The sequence below is a fragment of the Mytilus edulis genome, chromosome 1, assembly GCF_963676685.1.
Source record: "Mytilus edulis chromosome 1, xbMytEdul2.2, whole genome shotgun sequence".
Classification (NCBI taxonomy): Eukaryota; Metazoa; Mollusca; class Bivalvia; order Mytilida; family Mytilidae; genus Mytilus; species Mytilus edulis.
This window is the reverse complement of record NC_092344.1, coordinates 109,547,106-109,572,555: the sequence shown is the minus strand read 5'-3', so window position 1 is coordinate 109,572,555 and position 25,450 is coordinate 109,547,106. Positions and strand designations below refer to the sequence as shown.

General features: G+C 33.4%; 3 protein-coding genes across 14 annotated transcripts in view; 1 reads left to right on the top strand and 2 right to left on the bottom strand.

Moving 5' to 3' along the window:
- LOC139517489 (choline transporter-like protein 1) overlaps window positions 1–11,356 on the bottom strand; it is a 56,700-nt gene extending 45,344 nt beyond the window's left edge. For 7 of the 11 annotated variants that reach the window (XR_011663149.1, XM_071308665.1, XM_071308632.1 and 4 more), the window contains exons 1-2: window positions 11,255–11,356; window positions 3,322–3,365 (exon numbers count right to left, since the gene is read on the bottom strand). The gene's annotated coding sequence lies outside the window, so the exon portion shown is untranslated. Of the gene's footprint in view, window positions 1–3,083; window positions 3,221–3,321; window positions 3,366–11,254 lie in introns of those variants that run through there. The other 4 variants (XR_011663150.1, XM_071308648.1, XR_011663148.1 and 1 more) reach the window with 3 other exon arrangements.
- Window positions 11,357–14,212: 2,856 nt separating this feature from the next.
- On the top strand, window positions 14,213–18,948 carry LOC139517535 (uncharacterized). Of its 2 annotated transcripts, XM_071308733.1 has the most exons (3): window positions 14,213–14,371; window positions 15,190–15,367; window positions 17,170–18,948. In XM_071308733.1, the coding sequence occupies exons 2-3, from the start codon at window positions 15,193–15,195 to the stop codon at window positions 18,696–18,698; spliced, it is 1,704 nt and encodes a 567-aa protein (XP_071164834.1). In that variant the 5' UTR covers window positions 14,213–14,371; window positions 15,190–15,192; the 3' UTR covers window positions 18,699–18,948. The 2 variants fall into 2 exon arrangements, with proteins under 2 accessions (XP_071164834.1, XP_071164841.1); XM_071308740.1 differs by lacking the exons at window positions 14,213–14,371; window positions 15,190–15,367 and adding an exon at window positions 16,831–16,978.
- A 2,246-nt stretch (window positions 18,949–21,194) lies between these two features.
- Window positions 21,195–23,364, bottom strand: LOC139517582 (uncharacterized). The gene is made up of 2 exons (XM_071308803.1): window positions 22,696–23,364; window positions 21,195–22,288 (listed from the first exon to the last, which is right to left on the bottom strand). The coding sequence occupies exons 1-2, from the start codon at window positions 23,030–23,032 to the stop codon at window positions 21,507–21,509; spliced, it is 1,119 nt and encodes a 372-aa protein (XP_071164904.1). The 5' UTR covers window positions 23,033–23,364; the 3' UTR covers window positions 21,195–21,506.
- Window positions 23,365–25,450: the final 2,086 nt, after the last annotated feature.

The following is a 25,450-nucleotide window of genomic DNA, read 5'->3' as shown; positions in this document are numbered from 1 at the left end:
GAGAAGATTTTTGTAAAAGATTACTTTAATTTACGAAAAATGGTTAAAAATTGACTATAAAGGGCAATAACTCCTAAACGGGTCAACTGACCATTTTGGTCATGTTGACTTATTTGTAGATCTTACTTTGCTGAACATTATTGCTGTTTACAGTTTATCTCTATCTATAATAATATTCAAGATAATAACCAAAAACAGCAAAATTTCCTCAAAATTACCAATTCAGGGGCAGCAACCCAACAACCGATTGACCGATTCATCTGAAAATTTTAGGGCAGATAGATCTTGACCTGATAAACATTTTTATCCCATGTCAGATTTCCTCAAAATGCTTTGGTTTTTGAGTTATAAGCCAAAAACTGCATTTTACCCCTTTGTTCTATTTTTAGCCGTGGCGGCCATCTTGGTTGGTTGACCAGGTCACGCCACACATTTTTTAAACTAGATACCCCAAAGATGATTGTGGCCAAGTTTGGATTAATTTGGCCCAGTAGTTTCAGAGGAGAAGATTTTTGTAAAAGATTACTTTAATTAACGAAAAATGGTTAAAAATTGACTATAAAGGGCAATAACTCCTAAACGGGTCAACTGACCATTTTGGTCATGTTGACTTATTTGTAGATCTTACTTTGCTGAACATTATTGCTGTTTACAGTTTATCTCTAACTATAATAATATTCAAGATAATAACCAAAAACAGCAAAATTTCTTCAAAATTACCAATTCAGGGGCAGCAACCCAACAACCGATTGACCGATTCATCTGAAAATTTCAGGGCAGATAGATCTTGACCTGATAAACATTTTTACCCCATGTCAGATTTGCTCTAAATGCTTTGGTTTTTGAGTTATAAGCCAAAAACTACATTTTACCCCTATGTTCTATTTTTAGCCGTGGCGGCCATCTTGGTTGGTTGACCGGGTCACGCCACACATTTTTTAAACTAGATACCCCAATGATGATTGTGGCCAAGTTTGGTTTGATTTGGCCCAGTAGTTTCAGAGGAGAAGATTTTTGTAAAAGTTAACGACGACGGACGACGACGACGACGACGGACGACGGACGACGGACGACGACGGACGACGGACGCCAAGTGATGAGAAAAGCTCACTTGGCCCTTCGGGCCAGGTGAGCTAATAAAAAGGATCAAAGCAGGTCTTGTACTAGCAGGTCAATGTCACATGTTGGAAATACTTATTTTCCTTCCTGACTTTGAACTTTAAAAAATATTTATCAAAAATGTCAAAGTATGTAAAAACTATAAGGAAGTAATGTATGTCATATCAAAATTACTGATTACAAATGTGGGGCTCTCATAATTGCAAACTTTAAGAACAAGTAATAAAGTGTGTGGCATGGTGATTAATTTAGGATAAAAGTTAAAACACAGCAATTGATCTGTATATGATCTGGTATAATTGTAAAATGCCATTTCACTTTTAATTGAATGCAGTTGTACATGTATTTGACAATTTGAAAAAATAAGAACCCCATTTATCTTAATTTTCCGTTTGCTATCAATATAAGGAAGAATTTTTTTTTTTTTTAATAAGAAATGAAGTATAGAAACATGTCATATATATGCAACAAAACTGATACCTTATCTTTATATTTTAATATGACAAGAACAACTAGTTTGGACAATTCTGACATTTATAACAGGGCTTTAGTACCTTTGTGACATTCAAATATCACCAAAAAACATGATATTGTTTAATTCCCTAAAGGCATCATTGATTGTTATAAGTCTAGATATCACTTTGTTACCCTTTGTACAATAGCAACAATATCAGATTATAACATGGCATTTTTCATTTGAGATGTTTTATCAGTCCAATAGCTATAGGCTTGAGGGCTCTTATTGACCGAGGGCTGAAAATACATCTATGAAAAATGCCATGCTGAATACCATTTCAGTAAATATGGAATGCACGTAAATTTCATGCTATGATATCATACTGTAAAAATTATAAGTCATATACTATAAGTATGTGATAAGTCTAGATACCATTTTGTTACCCTTTGTTCAATAGCAAAATTTATTGAATTACATTTACCAGGATCTCTTATTTATCCTTAAAAGAAAACAATTACTAACATACAAGTTTTATTTTTTTTAAATTATTTTTTTTAAAATGTAAACACCTACATACACACAACTTTATGAAGTTGGAGTAAACAATAAACTGGTGCAGTCCTTGATTATGACATATCAATTGAACTTATTACCAGATTTTTACTTTCTAAGGTGCCAATAGGAAAGCAGGAACTGCTTACATTTCAAATCACCTGAGATTTTTGTTAAATGAAACAAGGACTGAGCCACATAAATTTCCGAAGACAAATATTTATCATTTTTGACCCATGTTTTCAAATTAGAATGATAAAAATGGTGCAAAGTGAATTAATACTAAACTCGCATGTAAAGAAAGCACAAAAGAATATATCAAAGTAAGTTTCCAAAAGACGTCTATCTTCTTTTTTCCAACAAATTATATATATCATTATTTTGTAAAACTAAAAATCACAATTTTTAAAGAGACAATAAAAATTTCTCTCTTTTGTAATCCTTTGCATAGAAAATGTAGTATATATGTTAATACAAAAACATGAGACAAGTGATTTTTTAAAAGGATTATAGCTCAAATCACTTTCCATAGCCATATATATTATTAATTGATAAATCTAACATGGTATGTCAGAGATGTTTCAGTACCTTGACACTGCCCTAAGCACACTATAAAACTTGTTTATGTACTTCAATTTAGAGTATGTACCTTTTGTTGTTTTCACTATGAGCTGCTATTTTTTACTTAAAAGCTAGTTTTGTTAAAGTTTATATTCATCACTAAATTTTACTTCATTTGCTTTGCTGAATATCATTTATGGACCTGATTAATAATGAGTTAAAGTTATGTTGTATTCTCATAAAATATGTGTACTGATTTATAGTATAAAACCAAGTGCATAAAACTGTGCAATAATGCAACTTAATGTAAACGTGCTTTGCATACACAGCAATATGCATTAATTAATAAAAAATATGTTCGATTTGATCTTATAGCAAAAATGCACAGACTTACCTGTTAACAATATCAAGGTCTCTCCAAAAAAAACTTATCTACACCTACATATATTATGACAGATCATCAAATCTTTGTCCTAAATTACACTAAAAACTTCAAAGTGGGTGATGCATGAATCATTACATATTAACTATGAATATTTACAATTTCTCTCCTAGATGTTATATTGTAATGGTTGAACTGGTACACAGGCGTAGTAGTCAATACAGCTATAACTTCACACTTATAACTTTACCTTTATGTCAACCAAGAAAATCCATCCAAATCATTCAATTTCTTCTGTCAGGAGAAAATGTAAGACAAATTATGCATGAAAGAATGTCACCAGGAATCTTACTACACAACAATATGCATAATAACATTGTAATTATTGTCTTGTATTGAAGAAGACTTTCTGACTGATGTCTTCACTGATTTATTGTAATAATATAGCTCAATACATTTCTATAGGGAAAACCCAATCAGTGAAGTTATGTTTCATATTATTGTATTTTTTTCTATTTATAAACAACAAAGACGGAAGACTAAAAAAATTGCCTGGAAATATTCTAATTTGTTGTGTAAAGCATGAATTTGTTCTCTCTTTCATAATGCATTTAAATATAAAAGTAGCAAAATGATTCCCTTAAATGTAATAGAGTGGGGACATCAAAAAGTTTTATCAATTTAATGTGACTACAGCACGAAAGAATTACTGTGGATTATTTGCTATAACGTTAAAAACTTGTGCTGATTTCTTGGGATGCAATAGTTTTATATTTCTATATCAAAGTGTTCAACACTAAAGGCATAAGTTTGCATAATTTGTCAGAACTAAGACATCAACTTTTTATCAAAATCTAATTGCTCCTAAAAGTAAAAGTAAATAACTTTCTTAGTACATTTTATGTACATAATAAATAATTGGATCTAAAAATTAGATTTTTCAGGTAACGTCATGTGACAGGTACATTTTTTGTCACAGTAATTAACCTTTATGGCCGTAAATGAAAAAAAAATCCCCAAAAATAATAAAAAGATACACTTATGATTGAACAATATTTTAATGGCATATTTTTAAAAGAGAGAGCATGGCATACATTCTTCTCTGGACTAGTTATTGTAGAACCTAACACAATAGTCACTGGTGTTAAAGACATTTTGGTCCTTGGTTAGGTAATTATAAATAAAGAGTAACTAAAAGAAGAATCAAAGCGCTGTAAGCGCTGAAGGCAGTTAACCAAAAACCAAGGTAAAGGTAATTATGAAAACTGTGGCAATGCTTCAACAATAAATATTCATATATTGTACATTTATTTATTAATGAATTAATTATTAAGGTAAATAATTTAAATGTTATCAAGGTTTTCAAAAGCAATGCATATATCAATGTATATTTTTAATGGTGAGTCTGCAGTGGTACAAGTTCCAATAATTGCAGTTGTTCTAGTTGGTAGTTAACATTGGTATTAGTTGACTGTTAGTAGTACAAGCTGACTTAGTACGAACTTGTAACAGTATGAATAGACTTGTTTCCCTGGAAAGAAAACTGAGTTTGTGTTCTATAGTACAAAAGTTATGAGACACAAATCAGACAAATGTTTACTACTACAGGGATCAAAGGTGATGTCTGACTGACCTGCCTATAGTTAATGTAAACGATTCGTTATATTGTCCCAGATGAATATATATGGTGTAGGGGTATCCCAGGGACTTCGGGATCTCGACCATTTCCAAGTTCTCAAACAGGAGGGGGTGGGGTGACTCCAGGGACTCCCCCTATATTTCATTTGATTTATCATATTGGCCCATACTTGAATATATATGGTTTAGGGGTGGGGATCTCATCAGTTTCCAAGTTCTCAAACAGGAGGAGGTGAGGTGACTCCAGGAACTCCCCCTATATTTCATTTGATTTATCATATTGTCCCATACATGAATATATTTAGTTTAGGGGTGGGGTAGGGATCTCATCTGTTTCCAAGTTATCAAACAGGAGGGGGTAGGGTGACCACAGGGACTCCCCCTTTATTTCATTTGATTTGTTATATAGTCCCATACATGAGTATGTATGGTTTAGTGTTGGGGATCTCGGCCATTTCCAAGTTCTCAAACAGGAGTAGTGGGGCGACTCCAGGGAGTCCCCCCATATTTCAATTGATTTATTATATTGTCCCATACTTGAATATATATGGTTAAGGGGTGGGGATCTCGACCGTATCAAAGTTCCCAAACAGGAGGAGGTGGGGTGATCCCAGGGACTCCCCCTATATTTCATTTGATTAGTTAAATTGTCTCATACATGAGTATGTATGGTTTAGGGGTGGAGATCTCTACCATTTCCAAGTTCTCAAAAGGGAGGGGGTGGGGCGACTCCAGGGACTCCCCCTAAAGTTTATTTGATTTATTATTTATTGTCCCGTATTTGATTATATAGTTTAGGTGGGAATCTCATCGGTTTCCTAGTTCTCAAACAGGAGGGGTGGGGTGACCACTGGGACTCCCCCTATATTTCATCTGATTTGTTATATAGTCCTATACATGAATATATTTGGTTTAGGGGTGGGGATCTTGACCATTTTGAAGTTCTCAAATGGGAAGGGGTGGGGGGACTCACGGGACTCACCATATATTTCATTTGATTTATTATATTGTCACATACTTAAATATATATGGTTTAGGGGTGGGGATATCGATCGTTTCAAAGTTCCCAAACAGGAGGGGGTGGGGTGACCCTAGGGACTTTCCCTATATTTCATTTGATTAGTTATATAGTCCCATACATGAATGTATATGCTTGAGGGGTGGGCCAAAGGAAGCCACCTATATATCATATGATTTGATTACATTCAGGTATTATATAAAATCTAGTTGCACTATTTGTGAAAAAAAAGTAAGAAACTTCCAGCTACTTTAACTGACCCTTCCAAATTGAGAAAAAAATACCCCTTCAAAATTGCAGTAATATGTTTACACTTTAAAAGCATCTTACATGCATTATCAATATTTATCACTGCATAGATGTATTTTGTCACCTGCGTGGATATTTTTTTTAGTTGATCGCCAAAAAGGAGAATTACCCTTATCCGCTTCCGGAATTGGAACCGATATTGTAATTGTCTTCGACATCCATTTTGTTTTCAATGTTGTTTTTGTCAGTCAGATACAATATTACTCGAATTTACACATTATTTGTTGGTGATTTTCTGTATATAAAGCTAGCGGTTTAACAAAATGAACATCGCTGTCATGAATAATAATGATGAAAATAAGTTTTGAGAATGTTTATTTGGAGACTTTGGTAAAAAGGTTTGCAATGTTATTTTTTCCTTTCTTTCAAATGGAAGATCTGTCGGGCGTAGCTACATGTAGTAACCAAGTCGAAAGTCCGACTGCAAAAGTGGAAGGTTGCAGACCTTGGACCACCGCTAACTTGAACCCCTGGCCTCCAAATTGAAAAGATACAAAAATTTCGTCTTCTATTAATTTGAAATTGCCGCCAACAGCATGAACAGTTGAACTTATTTTAATAGACTACGTATTGAAGACAAACAATATTCCTATGACTTTTGCCATTTGGGAAATCTAAAATACTTGACTTTAAGAGATTTTCGGTGATTAAATATTTCATACATTTGTTCTTTGACATCTTAGCCAAAAGCTCAGGGGATAATGAACCACTTAAGGATTCCTATTGTGCTCTACTTCCTATGCGCAACTTAAAAACTTTTGGGTGATTCAACGATCATTTAAGGTTTTTCTGGTCATATTTTTTATAATCCAGAATTAAAAGTATGAAAAAACTGTTCAATTAGTTATAAATAACATAATATCCAGCTAGATAATAACAATGGCACGTATGTCAGCATTTATTGGGTAGAACACAAATCTAGGGTGCTCGCATAAGACAGATTAACTGCCTAAAAATCAAGCATACAATCAGTTCTATTTTGAAAAAACATAAACTGTCTTATGTATTCTTAAATACACAATACTACTATGACATGTATGAGTTGCTCTCACTTAACAGAGTTCCAGACTCTCCATCCACTGAGTAGGTGACCTGACGTAAAAATATACACTTCAAAGGTAATATGAAAATGTCTATAATAGAAGATATATATATGTATTGATATTGATGTATTGCAAGGACCAAGTAGATGTTTGCATGTGATGTTGTATTCACTCAATTACTTTAATCATTTATTGGTTATTAATCTATTCCATATTTGCAAGTTCAAAAACCCATATGAAAATGACAATAATTAGATGTATTTTTATGATAAAAAAAATTGGTAGTGGCTATTCTAATATGGTGAAATTACTTTTAATTTGATATCATGAATCTGAAACAATCTACATTTAGGCATGAAAGAACTCCATTTGTGTAACTGTCACAGTAATTGGCATACACAATAAATAACTCTCTTAGGGACGACATCAAAAGTTCAATGTAGGATACAAAACTTAATTCACATAGTTTTTCCACTGACCCCCCCTCTTAACTTCATTTGGTAAAAATTGATTTGCCAATAGGGATATATGTAAAAATCGATTTTAGATATATATACAAAACTTGCAGAATTTTAACCCCCCCCCTACCCCCAAACTATTTGATTTAAGTTTTTTATCCTACATCGATCTTTTGATGTCGTCTCTTACAAATAACTTCTGGGTAATTGCATGGGCTGAATATTTTCCCTCACAAATAAGTCAAAACAATGCATTTTGTTAGTATCTTAAGGAGAAATTAATTGCTTATTAATTAGTTACAGTTTTCTATTGAATTGTATACAAAATTGGTTGAAACCAAGAAATGAAGTATTTGAAAAAAAAATCAATTTCCCACAAGCAAAAGTGCATCTCTTCCTTGGACTGCTTTTTGAATATTTACAGCAAAAAGATACATTCTGTTCTATCTTTAAAAAAAAAAGCTTTTCTGTACAATCTGTACAAATCTAATTGATGCTATGAGCAGAAGTATTTTCCCAGTGATTGTGTTATTACTAACACTTCTGTTAGCAGGTGTTTTCTATGTAATCAGATCATTATGTTTCCCACTAAATCCCTGTAGCACAACATGATAGACTGGAAGTGCTGTTTGAGAGGACTCTCAAATGATAAAAGCCAACATATTGCTTCTCAAACAAATTACTATTTTTGTTCATTTTTTCCCTTTAAAGATGATTATGAAACCCAAATGGAAAGCAATAAAATTTTAGTTAATTAGGTTATTATACAACAACTAATGAAAATGGACAAGTTTCAGAAAAGAATTAATTACAGCTTTAGAATCAATTTCATCAATTCAACATTCCAATTTAGTTGCTTCCCTTTATCCTAATTGAGATACAAAAATCAATTTCTCAGGGAAAAGAGATTTTTGTAGAATCTGTCAAACAAAGTTAAAGCTAAATAGAAGCCCTTCAAATAACTCAAGATCATCAATCACAGAGGTTCTCTATGTTCCTTGTAATGAATACTAATGGAGTCTGGCGTTTCCTGTTTCCTTTTAACAGCTCTATTGCTAGCTTCCTGCTATTTCAGCCATTTTATTTGTCAAACGTGGGCAACATTTTAGCTTTTAAGTCATAACTATATGTAATGTTATCCTACCACTCACACTTAATAACTGTCTACTGACAAGCCATTGTAATTCAACAGACCATTTTGTGACAATTATAAGAAATAAAACTGTCATTAAATTCATAAAATTATACCACGATTATTATTTTGATTCATTTTAATGTGCAATTAATAAATTTTATATGGAACTTTCAGTGAGGCATTATTTTAAATAAAATAGAAGATAAAAATAAATGCGACAACAATTATAGAAACCTAAATTATTATAATATGACCACTTTGTATATAAAATATAAAAAGCCTATTTCTTGAAAATTTCTAAGTTTCTGTAAGATTGATAGCTTTACTTAAAAACTCAAATGGAAACATCAAAATGACTTATAAATAATTCATATATACAGGCCCACTATTTTAGGAGCTTCAGGTCAAATCCATTATACCAAAATAATTTAAGCACAAATGAAAGAAATCAGCGAATCAATTTTTACCCCCAAATCAAGATCTGTGTCAAAGTTTTGCTGTTTTACTCTCTGTTCCAGTTATATTTACATCAGCCAATGAATTTTCAGCTTACAAAACCAGAGAATACAAAAGGGTCTTGAAACAGAAAGATAAATGGAGTGTTTTCAGCAAAAGCTTGTACTCAGGGTCTGTATCTTAATAATAGATTGCACAAATGTGAGGTTAAGTGGCTTGTAACATATCACATTTAAAGATTCGAATAGCAGATTTTTACAGCGGAAAACAGACAGGGCATTCTGGTGTATTGCTATCGCCTAGATTTCTATTACGGAATATTTGTTTTGGTCTTTTAACCAATCGATAAACATGATGAATACTAAGACATCATCAAGTGCAAACTAACATTCCTTATCGCTTGTTATATATTCATTTCCTCAATGAATACTAATCAAATACTTTTTAAAGAAGATAAATTATATACATATAAGTAAAAAATCATTAATATCTATGAACACGCATGCGGAAGAATATCTCAAAAACGTTTGCAATTTCAAGGAACAATAACTCTTCATGAATGATTAAACATTTTTTGAAGGAAAATATGAATGCCTAAGCTTCTCAAATCCATTTTATTAGAAAAATCGAATTATTACAGAAGAGTGTCCACCATGCACTTGCACTGCACTTTTATAAATATAGTAGAATAGAATGATATACAAATGCATGAAAATTATATATAAATGTAACTACATATCACTACAATATAATAGTCATTATGGTGAGGTTGAATTCCATGTCATTACTTTATCCACCATGATTTTTTATTGGTGTTTGACACAGCTTTCAACACAGTTGTGCTATTTCATGCAGTCAGTTTTTATTGGTGGATGAAGCTGGAATGCTTAGAGAGAGCCACTGACATTCAGTAGGAAAACTGATAGTCCTTGTCAAATAAGACTGGAGTCAAGCAAACCAGCCACATGCTGGATTCAAATTCACCTCAGTAATGACGGGCTAGTCATAAAGATACACCAATTAAACCTACTCAGACACGTAGGCCCTGTACTCCTTTGCAATATGACAGGGTAATTTTGTAGGAGTATATTTATATTTTTTAGGGTTATTGAAATTAATGCACCTACATACATGTCAAATCAACTAAGATACATATATACATTTATCATCATTTTCATAGACAGAGGCAAAAATAGGATATTTACTTCTCAAGCAACAAAATAACTGATATATATAATGTTTTCTCTAGGTCCTAGTTTTCAGTTTACCCTCTTTATCATCTATAAAAAATAAACTATGAAGAAGACTATTTCGTCTCTACCATGACTTTTGTATAGATTAGTAATTTTAAATTTGTTGTCACAAAAGATAAGTAGATTTATCATTGTTTACTTTACATTAAATGGCAATCATTTAATGCATATAATTGTTGGAATTGAGCCCTTACAAGACGTGGCAGATGAAGGGTCATGCATGGACAGACTCCCTATATTTCTATAACCCCATTAAGTTCGGGCAATGTACCAGCAACTTATTTTCAGGTACAAAATTCACTACCATGTCTGGTAAGAGACAGTTCTAAACCTTCAGCTAGATATTAAAGGCAGAAACTACACATCACTGAATCTTTATTTTTTTGTTTTGTCCCTTTTATTTTCTCAATTTCCCACTACTTTTGTTGCCTGATTTTTTTAAATACTCAAATATGAGGTTATCAAATATGAGGTTAACTCCTTGCAGACAGAAAGAGATTAAAAAGAAAGTTCAATATGCCTGGTAGTTCCAGGTTGCAAACAGGTTAGGGGGTCAATGACTTTTATAAAAATATAATTGTCTACCATGTTTAGTTTGGAGAAAATTTTGTTTTTTGGTTGTTACATTTCTGAACTAGTGCAGTGTTTACCAATTAGCAAGTGTTATCCGTGGTTAGGATCAGGCATGAAGACTGTGATGTTTGAATACATATATTAAAATTTCAGTCAATGAACTGATGAATCACAACCCATCTACTTTCACTTTCTGTTTGAGATGTATAAATGTCACTCAGTTTCCAGTTGCTGTATATTACACTATTATTCTGAAGCACTGTACAATGGATGATGTTTGATGCAGTAGCATAAACTTACCTCTGTTTCAGTTCCTTTTCAGTTCAGTGCTGCTGCTGGTAACTGAGTTTGTTTATAGTAGTCTCCCCTTTGATTTCTTTTTCTGCTGTGTTGTCTCCCTTTGAATGTAAAAAATTATTGTTAAAATGGAATCGAAGTCTGAAATTAAACACATGAAACAGGGATTTTAGGTCTTACTGTAATATTATAATGATTAAAAATCATTGTTGAAAATAATTATCACAAGATTGTTTATTACTTAGATAATACTCAGTGTCACTTCAAATTAACTCATGTCTGACTTAGAGACTACCATAACAATAGTTGACTTATTTTAGAGATGTAAATTTTACACCCCAATCAAAACTCATGGAATATGCCTTTGAGACTTGTAAACACTGTCATTCGCATTTTTCAATTATATTTCCCGTTCATATCAAGTAGTTCGTTTATTTTTTTTCCAAATTATATGAGGTGTAAAGTAAAAAAATTGTAAAAAATGAAAATATGTATCAATCTCAGATTACTGCAAAATTACGCCCATAAGGGTCAAGCAATATAAAAGAGCAATGCTACAACTAAATACAATACAATTCCATATAATATAATAGAACTAATTCTAAGGAAGAGTTTAATAGTTTACAAATTTATGTAAAAAACACAATCATTAACTTGTCTGACCTAGGAGATCTAAATACTGCTTAACGAAGACTCGAATATGACAAACAAGTTGAGGGGTGACGGGTTTTAATAGAATGTGTTTTATCAAGATGTTGAAATAAAGTCTTTCAGATAAGCTAACATACTTATTCGTCATCCAGGACTCCACATTCTTTACATAAACTTCGTGCTCTTGAAATGTTTTGTATCTACCATTCAATGCCTTGGAAATGATGATTTTAAGTCTAAATTTTGAGAGTAACTGCCTATATGCATTGTACCATTATTGCAATTTATATATTCCTCCGAATGACAATTTGATTTTTAATTTCCTATAAAAACAAAGTTTGGAAAATTGGAATACTGTTTACTATAATTATACATCATCCCGTATATATATAGATAATTTAGCTGATCTGTAACAATAACATCTTCATGCCTTATATATCATGTACTGTAGTACGCCGCTAGATTAAAACTGACGAGGAAAGGTAACACACGGTCAGCGAAAGCTTTTTTTTTGAGAGCCCAGGTGGTCGTGTGGTCTAGCGGGACGGCTGCAGTGCAGGCGATTTGGTGTCACGATATCACAGTAGCATGGGTTCGAATCCCGGCGAGGGAAGAACCAAAAATTTGCAAAAGCAAATTTACAGATCTAACATTGTTGGGTTGATGTTTAGACGAGTTATATATATAAATATAATTAAATATAAATATAATTAAAACTTTTGCACCGAAGAAGGCCATTTGTTGAGCCGAAATATTTGCAATTATTGTATAATTTATATCATATGTTCAGTTTTTCAATCTTTGTGCGATGATATTTAACACTTTTTAGTGTTTTGTTTTCCATCTATTTATCGGTATTGTTACACAATCTTTTAGACTCATATGTATATTATAATATATACATCAACCCAACAATGTTAGATCTGTAAATTTGCTTTCGCAAATTGTTGGTTCTTCCCTCGCCGGGATTCGAACCCATGCTACTGAGATATCGAAAATCCTAATGGCGCCAATCAATCATCATGAAAACTTAGACTTAACATGATATATATATATATGAGTCTGATATAGGTCCCAGATGAAAATGAAATTTTATATCCGATAAAAGTTGACTGAAAAGATTGTGCAATTCAATCAAGGATCAAATAGTACTATACGAATTCCTTACTAGAGGTTATAGAGTGACTCGTTTAACTTCAAACCGTGAGGTTGTGCGAATACATAACAGGGAGATCGTACACCAAGCAGTCAGTTTTTGGAATTCAAAGATAATGTTATTTCTTATATCGTAAGGATAAAGCCAAGAACACATTACACAGGAGAAACATGTTAAAGTATATTGAAATGTACAGTAGTTGTCGTTTGTTTATGTAATTTATACGTGTTTCTCGTTTCTCGTTTGTTTATTTTACATAGAGTAGACCGTTGGTTTTCCCGTTTGAATGGTTTTACCGTGACTAGTAATTTTGGGGCTCTTTATAGCTTGTTGTTCGGTGTGAGCCAAGGCCCCGTGTTGAAGGCCGTACATGGACCTATAGTGGTTTACTTTTTTTAAATTGTTATTTGGATGGAGAGTTGTCTCATTGGCACTCACACCACATCTTCCTGTATCTATAAAGTATACTGAAGAGTTTTTCCAAAAACAAAGAGATAAAATGGAAAAAAAGAGGATCCATTCCTCAAGTAAATTGGTGCCTATTTAAATGAAAGTGTAAAAAGATAAAATATCTGGAATACCCCAAAAATAGTTTTCTGTATTTACTAGCCGCTTGAAATGTGAAACAAAATCAGAATAAAAATAAATGAATCCTCCAGAAATTGCCATATAAACTAATCGTTTTCCACTGGATGATTGATGATATAAACTAATCGTTTTCCACTGGATGATCGATGAAATAAACTAATCGTGTTCCACTGGATGATCAAACAACTTAAGTAAGACGACGGTGGTTTTTTTTAAGCTGTATACTTGTCTTATATAAATTCCTGAAGACATTTTTTTTTGGCGTGCATTTTATTCGTCTGCAAAAAATAAATATATCACATTTTATGTCTACATGTGACCCTTTACTTACATAAAATGTCTTTGAATTTATCTTAATTTGAGAAAACATTTTAAAATTCAAAATATTTAGCGTTCAGCCGAATCGAAATTAACAAAATTTCAAGGGTCGACATACAGATTTGAAATATGTATGTCACGGTTTGTATTTGACACACTGTACATCCAGACAACGTTTCTTAAAACCATTGAAACAATTACAATTAATATTTACTTTATATATATGGTTATCGAATTAAATACACATTGGGTATATGTCGACTTCTCTATAGCTAATCTGCAATTTGATATGTTCACTCTTTATTTTGGCGAGATATGGAAACCAAACAATATTGTAACCCTGCACGTTAGTAAGGATCGAAACGTTGATATACACATTGAAGGGCAAACTTGGAGCCAAACTGAAAGTAAGTTTGAAAGTACATGTATGTTTATATAATTGCAGACACTGCGCGTGTTCTTGAGTTTTAGTTTTCAAATGGGATATTTCAATATTCACTAATATAGGTTAATTAAAATACTTACTGAAAAGGGGAAACAGAGTCTTGTAACTATCTGGTTGAACAAAGGTGTATACAGTATATAGAGAAACATATACTAGTACTGTTGCTGATGATAATGATGTGTGGAAATCTGGATTAATAATTATTTTTGTTTTTGAATTTAGGAGGAGGGGGGAGGAGAATGGGAAGGAGTTTCTATTGTCATTTTCTGTTCTATAAATTTAAGAAATTTCAGAATTTTACGAGAAATGAAGGACATAGGTACACATCGTAATTGGTTTTACCGCGAACATTTAAAATCTTGAAATGTAAAAAAAAATAGAAGACAAATGATCTATATAGATTCGATGGAATCTATTTGGTAAAGACTATTATGATTATATACATGTATATTAATATTTGTTGAAATCCTAGCACAAATGATTTTTTCTCAAACTGATGGGCGATTTAAATTAAGTACAATTTTTTACCATAACAGTTTGTCCTAATTTCACAAAAATCGAAAGAGATTATATTGTAGGTATAAACAGTACATGCAAACAAAATATATAAATCGGTTTGAGCAATCTTGATTTATGGACATATAACTGCAGACCCAATGCTAACAATAAGGCTCCGACTTGCTTGATCAGGTTAACTGCATTATGGTACTGAAGACTCAGACAATATCGTAAAGCAGCATACTTTTGTCTTATTTCTTGTTATAATTTGTTTGTTTGTAGGCAATGACATCTTGTGAACCCTGCCACAGAAAAGGTCTTGGCGTTCCTGCAGTAAAGTGGTGTACTGAGTGTGATGAAGCATTATGTTCATCCTGTTATGATTCCCATAGGTCAATGAAAGCTTTGTTGTCACATCGTATTGTTGACATCGATTTAGCAAAGACAACACCTGTCCCAGGTAAGTACCATGCATACCTCACATAAACTCGGGAACCCATTCCAGTAAGCAGTAACGCAAACTGTCTATACAAGCGCTAGAGACCTAGGTCCCATGCATCCAAGTTTATTACTTTCCACTATATAGATGATGTTCTCTCACTAAATAATTCAAAACTTGGTGACTATGTTGAACGCATCTATCCCATCGAACTAGAGGTAAACGATACAACAGATACAGTTGAGACTGCCTCACATCTTGACTTACATCTAGAAATTGACATTGAGGGTTGGTTGAAAACAAAACTTTACAACAAACGAGATGATTTCAACATCCCAATTGTGAACTGTCCATTTCTATGTAGCAACATTCCAGTAGCGCATGCATACGGAGTATATTTATCTCCCAATTGATACGAGATCCCCTCGCTTGTATGTTATATCATGATTTCCTTGATAGAAGGTTGCTTCTCACAAGGAAGCTATTAAATCAAGAGTTCTAATTGTGAATTTGAAATCATCCCTTCGTAAATTTTACGGACGCCATCACGAGTTGGTTGACCGTTATGGAATATCCATTTCGCAGATGCAGGCGCGGATCCAGCCATTTTAAAAAGGGGGGGTTCCCAACCCAGAGTAAAGGGGGGGGGGGTTCCAACTATATGCTCCCATTCAAATGCATTGATCGGCCAAAAAAAAAGGGGGGGTTCCAACACCCGGAACCCCCCCCCCCCCCCCCCTCTGGATCCGCCACTGAGATGATATCGGATATGGTTCTTACGTCGTTTCTTACGTTGTAACTACAATCCCCTTCCCTTTTCATGAATTTGACATACCGAATAAGACTTTTTACCGGGTTTGTAATAACACGAGCAACACCACGGATGCCACATGTGGAGCAGGATCCGCTTACCCTTCTGGAGCACCTGAGATCACCCCCAGTTTTTAGTGGGGTTCGTGTTGCTCAGTCTAGTTTTCTATGTTATGGCTTCTATTTGTTCTTGTATTCAGTATTTGTTTTGTTTTTCAAATGTCGTTGTCTTTATAAATAAGAAGATGTGGTATGAGTTTTATCTTGTTCTTTGTTTCAGAAATCTGACTGTCCCTTTCAACTGGCTTCAAAATGTTACCATTGTCACACTATATATGTAACATAAATGTACTAGATCTAAATAATCTATTCACAATACCAAAGAAATTTTTTCACATTTCTGTTTTATTTCATTATTTGGGAGGTTGTATTAACTTTGATTTACATTTTTCTAAAAAGTCCTACGTGTAAGATGAGAAGAAAATTTCAAACCGAGAAGTAGATAATAGAAAAGAACTAAATTAAAAGATTATACCGTACGACCAATGTAATACAAAAATGTCAATTGCAAACAAAAGTATATCATTGTATGAATTCTAAAAGTATTTAAAACATAATTTTTAATTCTGGCAGAGCTCCAATTAACACAACACCAAATCCTCTTAAATTCCATTGTATACAACTTCAAAAATTAAAAATGTCGCATTAACTTAAAACCCAGTCATTAAAAAATTACACACATCATACAAAACAATATTGATAGAAATATTTCACAAGGTAGACGGGGAAGACTCGGTTCCAATATAAAAATGGCTTGATACAGTAAGTTTAGCTATTACTTGTTTCATTATTCCTTTCTTTAATGGTTGCGTTAATAAGAAGCCACCAGGTATATACCATGTGAAATATGCCAATCATGTTTTATCATGACTTTATTTCTTTACACTTATGGTAAGATTGTTTTGTTATATACTAATGTGTGCATCTTATTTTCTAATGCATTCTTTTTTCAGCTTTGATGAAATTATCCAGCCAGTTCTGCAAGACACATACTAATCAGAGACTTGAGTATCACTGCTTATTCCACGACGCTATCTGTTGTCAAAATTGTATGACCCATAACCACCGTGCATGCGCAAATATTATTCCAATAGACATCGCCGCTAAAGGTGCCAAAGAATCAAGAAGTATCAGCGAGCTTCTGTCACAGCTGGAGAATATACAACAGTCACTTGATGGAATACGACAGAGGAAGCTACAAAATATAAAACAAATAGATGATCAGGATATTGCTATTCGGAATACGGTATCTAGACTCAGGCAAAAAGTCACAGAACGTTTGAACGTTATTGAAAAAGAATTATATGACGAACTGAAAAACCTTAAACAATCCGGAAAATCCAAACTAGAAAGGGAGTCAAGAAAACTCCAACAAACCGCTGACTTAGTGAAATCTCACAAAGAGCAAATAGAATTCGAAAAACAGAATGGTACAGACAAGCAAACCTTTCTAGCTGCCCATATTATCAAGGAACACATCATTGGCATAGAAGAAAGAATTTTACATATGAAATCTCGAACTGGCACGATATCATTAGTATTTCAAGAAAACGGAGACATCTTAGATAGTCTTGGTTCATTTGGGTCTTTATCATTATCTTCAAATACCAAAACATCATTTAACATGGATGAAAAACATAGCAAAGAAGTAGAACAGAGAGAGTCTTTTATACAGGGATTTGATTTTAGTTATAAATTTGATGTAAACGTCAAGCAAGATGTTATGATAACTGGTATTGCAGCTACAGACGACAACCGTCTGCTATTGTGTGGTGGCGGGAAATGCAATATTATCATCACCACTCTGGAGGGGAAATACTTGCAAGATTGTAAACTGACCGGTGAGCCATGGGACGTAGCAATCACGCGCGAAAGAGAAGGCAAAGCTGTTGCCACTTTGCCAATCTTGTATGCAATTCAGTTTATCAACACGAACAGTATGGTAGCAGGTAAAATGGTCAAATTTAATTGGCGAGTTTATGGAATCGCAACGATTGACAAGAGAATTATTGTTGGTGGGAAGAACAGCTTGCAAATATTGGATACCGATGGTATTAAATTAAATGAAATAGCTGTACCTAGCATCAGTGTATTTTATATACATCCACGAGAAAATGGTGATTTTTATTATTCGGATTGTACTTATGTTTACTGCATGAAACCCGATGGTCGCCACGTGTTTTGTCAAGATGTATCGAACTTAGATAGTCCTAGAAATATTGTTACAGACACTCGTGGCAACCTTTATGTCGCTGGACATCGGTCCAATAATGTTCATCGTTTATCTTCAGACGGAATTAGTTTGGATGTACCTTTGTCAAAAGAGGATGCTATAAATGGACCATTTGCAATATGTTTCTCATTAGACCAAAGTAAACTATGTGTTTCTAACCGCAATGGAAAGACTATTACAGTCTATGACACGATGTATGCACCTCAATCAAGGGAAAAGGACATCCAAAACCTACTTAAATATTTATGAGATGTAATTTTTGTTTGTGTTTCGTATCAAAAATCCACAATAATAGAGATCGATAGCCTCTTACTAGGTATAACCTGTAAATAAAGGAATTCTGTTTCATTGTTTTTGTTTTCTTGTATCTCCTACCTAATAGTCTTTTCAGTAGTTAGGGAAACTGGTATAGAGACAGTAAGATGGAAAAGAGATAGCAAGGATTATTTGATACCATGCATCAATTATAGTTTGATTCAAATAAAATATATTTCTATTTCGTATTGTCTTTTCTATTTTATTTAAGGTTGAATATTTCCAGGAGGGCATAGCTAACTAGTAAACTCTAGTATAATCAAACAATTTCAGTAAAGCACCATTTGCGTAGAAATTCAACGGTTAAAGAGGACCGCAGCCGACATCTAAACGGCCGTCTGGTGTAAACATCGAATTCTGTAGACCAAAAATCATTCATTATGTACCAAAAATCGTCAGTGGTGGTTACATAGACGTTTGGCACCCGCCTTGGCCAAAAGTCGTACGTTTCGCCAGATTTAGGTCCGATAGAGCAAATTTTGCATCAGATTTGACATGGTTTAGACGATGAAAACCACCACCAATATCATAAAGTCAGCTTGAGTTTGCTTTACAGGACAAGTGGAATAACAATCCTCGAGATCACATTAAAAGTCCAGGATGATCAATTCCACAGCGCTGTTGAGATTGCGCTGCACTACGGGGTTGTAACATTTTTAGTTAGGACTGTGATTTGATGATTCGACATTGGATGTTTCGTTTATCTATTGGGCCCGAAAGATGACAATGAAACATTTTTGTTTGATATCGATCTATTGTTAGAATTGTTAATTTTCAAGAACAATTCATTTTGAAAGATTATGATTTCTAATATAAATTTTATTTTTGAAAAACCAAGTGTTGCGTTTTCATTGGCACTCAGTATATATAAATAGAACCATACAAATAGTTAGCAAATACATATAAAAAAGATGTGATATGATTGCCAATGAGACAATTCTCCACAACAGACCAAAATGACATAGAAATTAACAATTACAGGTCGCCGCACAACCTTCAACAATGAGCAAAGCTAATGCAGCATCAGTGGCGGATCCAGAAATTTTCATAAGTGGGGGCCCACTGACTGACCTAAGAGGGGGCCAGCTCCAGTGATTCCCTATATAAGCAACCAAATTTTTTCCCAAAAAGGGGGGGCCCGGGCCCCCTGCCCCCCCCCCCTAAATCCGCAGCATAGTCAGCTACAAAAGGTCTCGAAATGACAATGTGAAACAATTCAAAGGAGAAAAATAACAGGCTTATTTATGTACAAAAAATAAAGAAAAAACGAATATGTAACACACAAACAAACGACAACCACTGAATTACAGGCTCCTTATATCATGTTCTCAGATATCATCTCCCAATTAAAAAAATCACGAAAAATTGAACCTATTATGTGTTGCTCTCCTAGCTATAAAATGTATCCAAAATCAAAGATGTGGAACATATTCTATCATAATCATTTGGTAACTAATGCAATTAGTGTCTCTTCCATGCCTGTCTTGAACATAAAAACTAAACTAAATATAAAATAAACAATACTCCTAATGCTCCGGTTGGTTGTCATCGTGCAACACAGTTAATAACACATATAGGAAAATCATAGAACTACATTTATCATAAAACACTGTCAAACATCCAAACATACTATCCACACTCATCTGTGTCCACACTTGTATAATCAAAATAGATTTAAGCTCGGAAACAAATAGGCGATTTATGGAAAACACGAGCCCCCTCTCGCTTGCCGGTATCTAGCAAACGTAATATATGTACCATGAAACTGCCGAACACCAAATCATTGTCTAAACGATTACCACTCGATCAGCACAAAAGGAGGAATCTTTGTCTGTGGTCTTTCTAAAAAGTTTAGACACTTTTGTTCTGCAAGTTAATCACAGCAGGCATATGCAAATTTACCAAAAGAAATGCAGTATCAATATTTGGTGTATTGTTGGTTTGTAAACAATTTGTCAAAATTTTCAAAGCCTGTTTGTGAGATATTTTTTCTTGTTTGTTTTTTATCTACAACATTTTGGAAGCCCGGCGACGTTGTGATACATGAAGTATAGAAACAGTTTAATACAATCAAATAAAAAATAAATTTCTCTAAAACTATAAATATTTGTTTTGCTGCAACCGTTTGCTTCCTGTTTTAAAGGTGTACATTGCTGATCTGCATTACCATTCAAATGTTTATTTTCACAAATAAGCTGTGGTAGTACCGCTTATTTTAATATGTTAGTTATTTAATAGTGTGGCTGTTGTGTGTGAGTAAGAATTAAGACTATCATATTGATATAAGAAATAGAAACCACAGAAAAGTTATCCCTTGTCGTCAATCTGACGCACGATACCGTGAATATTTATCAATATACATTTCCTATTTTGAAAATACAAGTAAATAAAATTAAGTGCTTGAGAAGACTTATGTAATGAGATATGCAAAACATTTAACATTTATTCAATAAAAGACGATTTAAAGTAAATAATATATCCACCACAATTAACATGGAGCTACAATATCAGGAATTTATAATTTCCAGGAACATAACATTGACGTATCACGAAACATCATACATGTATATGGTAAAGAAGTTATATTTATCCATGACGTAAAATCAATACACATGTAAAAATAACTTGGAATATAATTTGTGAAATTCGGTAGATGTAAACATATTTTAAATCCTTTTCGGACATAGATTAAATGTAATTTTTATAACAGTTCAGTCAAACGAATTTTGGTGTGTCCCTCCATCAAATATACAGATAAGTTATGGTAACACCAAATCTCGCGCTATCTAGAGCACTTGTTGGGACGTCATCTTCATCCTCTTCTGGTACGGTGGAATATTTCTCTCCAATTCTATGGACAAATTTAAACTTGTACTTCATGTCTTTTGCATATAGTTTATTTTTGGCCTCGCACAATTTCAGTGCATTTTTTACCACAGGATGCTGGTTCATTTCCTGGTTGTTTAATGCTAAATGAAATGACAACGGTGAAGATACAGGCAGTTCAAACATGGTAAATCCTGATGGATTTAAAACACATCCAATCACAGTTGATTCTTCAAACGAGTCTATGAGAGTGAATAATCCAGAAAAAGATTTCAGTCTAGGCTTTTGTTTACTACTTATGAAACGCACTACCATGGGAAACTTTTGATTTGCAATCAGATATTCACTGTTGACAGACATTCTGTTATTGTTTGTCAACACCTCAGAAAATTCCCCAGGGTGATGGAAGGGTATAAGAATCTGAACATCCTTCTCGTCCTTACATTTGAGATAACTGTGTTGAACAACATCCTTTCTTGTCCTTGAAGTTCCAGTACAAACACTATCGACGATGAACACGCTACCAGGAGTGTAATCTACTTTGGTATAATCGTTCGTGGTAACATTTTCACCAATGCGAAAGGCTGTAAATTTTGTCATATTTAGGAACGCTCGTACATTATTTTTAGCCATTGCTTCAATACTCCTGAAGCATGTATTATCTTTGCAGGTTCTTGACTGCAGTCTTAGAAATAAACCTGCAAAAGATATTAAAATAATAAGTGAAAAAAGATATGTCAGCATAGCATATTTTGGTTTTATTTTTTAACAAGCTGAAAACAGTTGATATCAATCTTGAACTAGGTAGAATCGCCTCGCTTAAAACATTTATATGAAGCTAGGAGTGGAGAATGAAATGAACATTAAAATCAAATGTTATAGAGTTTTTTGGATTTTACAAGTTTCTTTCATTTACATAACGGGTACATACATACTGCCTTTTCAGATTTCATTTACATAACGGGTACATTCATACTGCCTTTTCAGATTATGATTTATTTTATTTTAATACATCAATTGCATATGAAAATTTTTCAACAATATCAGACAAAAATATGAATCAATATACTCAGTTAGTATGTTTCAGTATAAGGGATGCACATACCTTCATAATCAGCAGGTATAACAATAGTGTCATTAATCTCGTGGTATTTGTTTGACACTGCATCAATACCAATATTTTTAGCCAGCAGTTTCCGAACGGTTCTTTTGTCATAAAAGACCAGTGGGTTGCCAAAGTTTATAGGCAATGGAGAGTCAGATCGAATCCTAACAGAATCCTGGTTACATTTCACAATCTGAGGTAAACTAAACTGTTTTAATATCTCTTCTGTTGTATACTCCTGGTTGCTCCATTGCGCTTTCTTAGGCTCCTCGCGAATACTTTCTTGTCTAGCCACCGCTTGGCGTAAGCGAGTCTTCTTCCTTACAGATCCCGACATTTTACAAAAAGTCTTTCATAACATATTTATGTATTGTCATAGATAACATGTGATCACTTTCTGTTTTAAACACAATGTTTCCGGGCAGTGGACAAATCTCTTCACATATGCTAGTGAAGTGTAAATTATTTGTTTTCTGTGTATTGAAACGCACTGATTCAGTCTAGTGTGTACTATCCCATTGTGACAGTTATTTTGGTTCAGTAATTATTTTTAAATCCCATTCATTAATACACAAACGAACAAGAACTTGTCCATCAGATTTTTTTTATTGACATATAACACTTCATAGGTACACTCGTTTCTCACCCTTACTTTTGAAAATCCTAAAAATCGCCCAGAATTTAAACTACCTTTTAATTAGAACCTTTGACGAATCAGAATTTTATCATTCATAAATCATCAGACTTCATTAAAATTTGTAAAAAAAGAAAAGTTCATTTCTGATTGTACTTGATCATTGGACCTGATAATCCTTGTTATATTACTAATTACAATCGTGTAAGGAATTTGATTTATAAGGCAGTCGTACGTCCTTCATGCGTTAAAATATTTATACTTGGTAAATATTGGACAGTATTAATTTGAAAGACTTTCTCCGGTTTGACCTTTCTGTAAACTTGTGTAAAAAGAAAAACTACGGTCCACAAATGTCAGCGTTTTGCCACTGGCTTTGCGAATACTAATTTTGTATAGTAAAACAACTAATATCAGTATTTGGTGAAGATCTGCAGGGAAATTCATATATATATTTAGTATAGAAATACTTTGTATAGAAGTTGCATTTTTGTACTGAATTTTTGTAACCAAAAAAATCTGCACAAATCATTACTAATTACATGCTACAATATTTTCCCATCATAGGTACTGGAAACTAAATACTGAAAAATTCTAAATTTGAAGATCAATAAACCCCATTTGAAACTAGTTACATTTTGTTTATTTTCTTTTGTTACATCTTCTGACAACAGACTCGGACTTCTCTTGAACAGAATTTTAATGTGCGTATTGTTATGCGTTTACTTTTCTACATTGGCTAGAGGTATACGGGGAGGGTTGAGATCTCATAAACATGTTTAATCCCGCCGCATTTTTGCGCCTGTCCCAAGTCAGGAGCCTCTGGCGTTTGTTAGTCATGTACTAATTTTAATTTTAGTTTCTTGTGTATAATTTGGAGTTTAGTATTGCGTTCATTATCACTGAACTAGTATATATATTTGTTTAGGGGCCAGCTGAAGGATGCCTCAAGATGCGGGAATTTCTCGCTGCATTGAAGACCTATTGGTGACCTTCTGCTGCTGTCTGTTCTATGGTCGGGTTGTTGTTTCTTTGACTCATTCCCCATTTCCATTCTCAATCAGTTTAGTACTACTGAACGATCGTGCAAGACGCTTGTGAATAGGTAGTTAATGTCTTTAAAAAGCACCCTTATCGGTAATACGACAGATTTTAGAGTTAGGAATAATTGTTTCAGTTAAACACTACATATATATCTGCAGTATAACCGTAGAATCACAAAATTAACCTCTTTTATTAACAGATTGTTCCCCTCAAATATCAAAGTCACGCTGTGCGACTACAATAGCATTTATGTCCTTCAGAATTCGCTCTACTGGTACCTACAGGAACGTGAAGTCCACCAGCCGCTCTGTTAGTTTGTTTGGCGACTAAATTATTCTCCAGATTATTTATATCTGTTTTTAAAAATATAATGTTCAGGACGTCTGTACTGGCTTCAAAGATTATTTCTTGGTTTCGTTGAGCTTTGTCTTATTTGTATCAATATAGTATAAATAAATGCATTCTGGTCTTGAAATTTTCTTTTTCAATTGAATTACCCAACTAACAGGGTATGCGGTTTGCAAATATCAATATTGTCCATATATATGACATTTGAATACAATTTACGATGATAAATAGACCGTTTCGTATGATGGAATTTAAACCATATCACATCAACATCTAACCATTATACTCATACATTAAGAAATTCAAGTAGCGTACGAATCCTTTCTCGTTGTTTCAAGTCATTAAACATTAAAGCACATCTCGTCGGGTGTTAAAATTTGTACAGTAGTGACGTTTTCTGTCCGAATGACAGGGCTGTCAGAGCTAGCTTAGACACCTATGTTGACATGTATGACGATTTAATTATAAACAAACTTTTTTATCTGCAACACACAATTGTTATATCTAAAGAAAAATTTTCAATTGCGCAGTATTCTGCAATAGCAAGAAATCTTCAATTGCACAGTATTGCACAATAGCAAGAAATATCTAATTGCACAATATTGCGCAATAGCAAGAAATTTTCAATTGCACAGTATTGCCAATAGCCAGAAATATTCAATTGTCCCGTTTTCAAATTGGTCTACATTAAGATCCAAAGGGTAAAAAATTGAACTTTATTTCATTTCA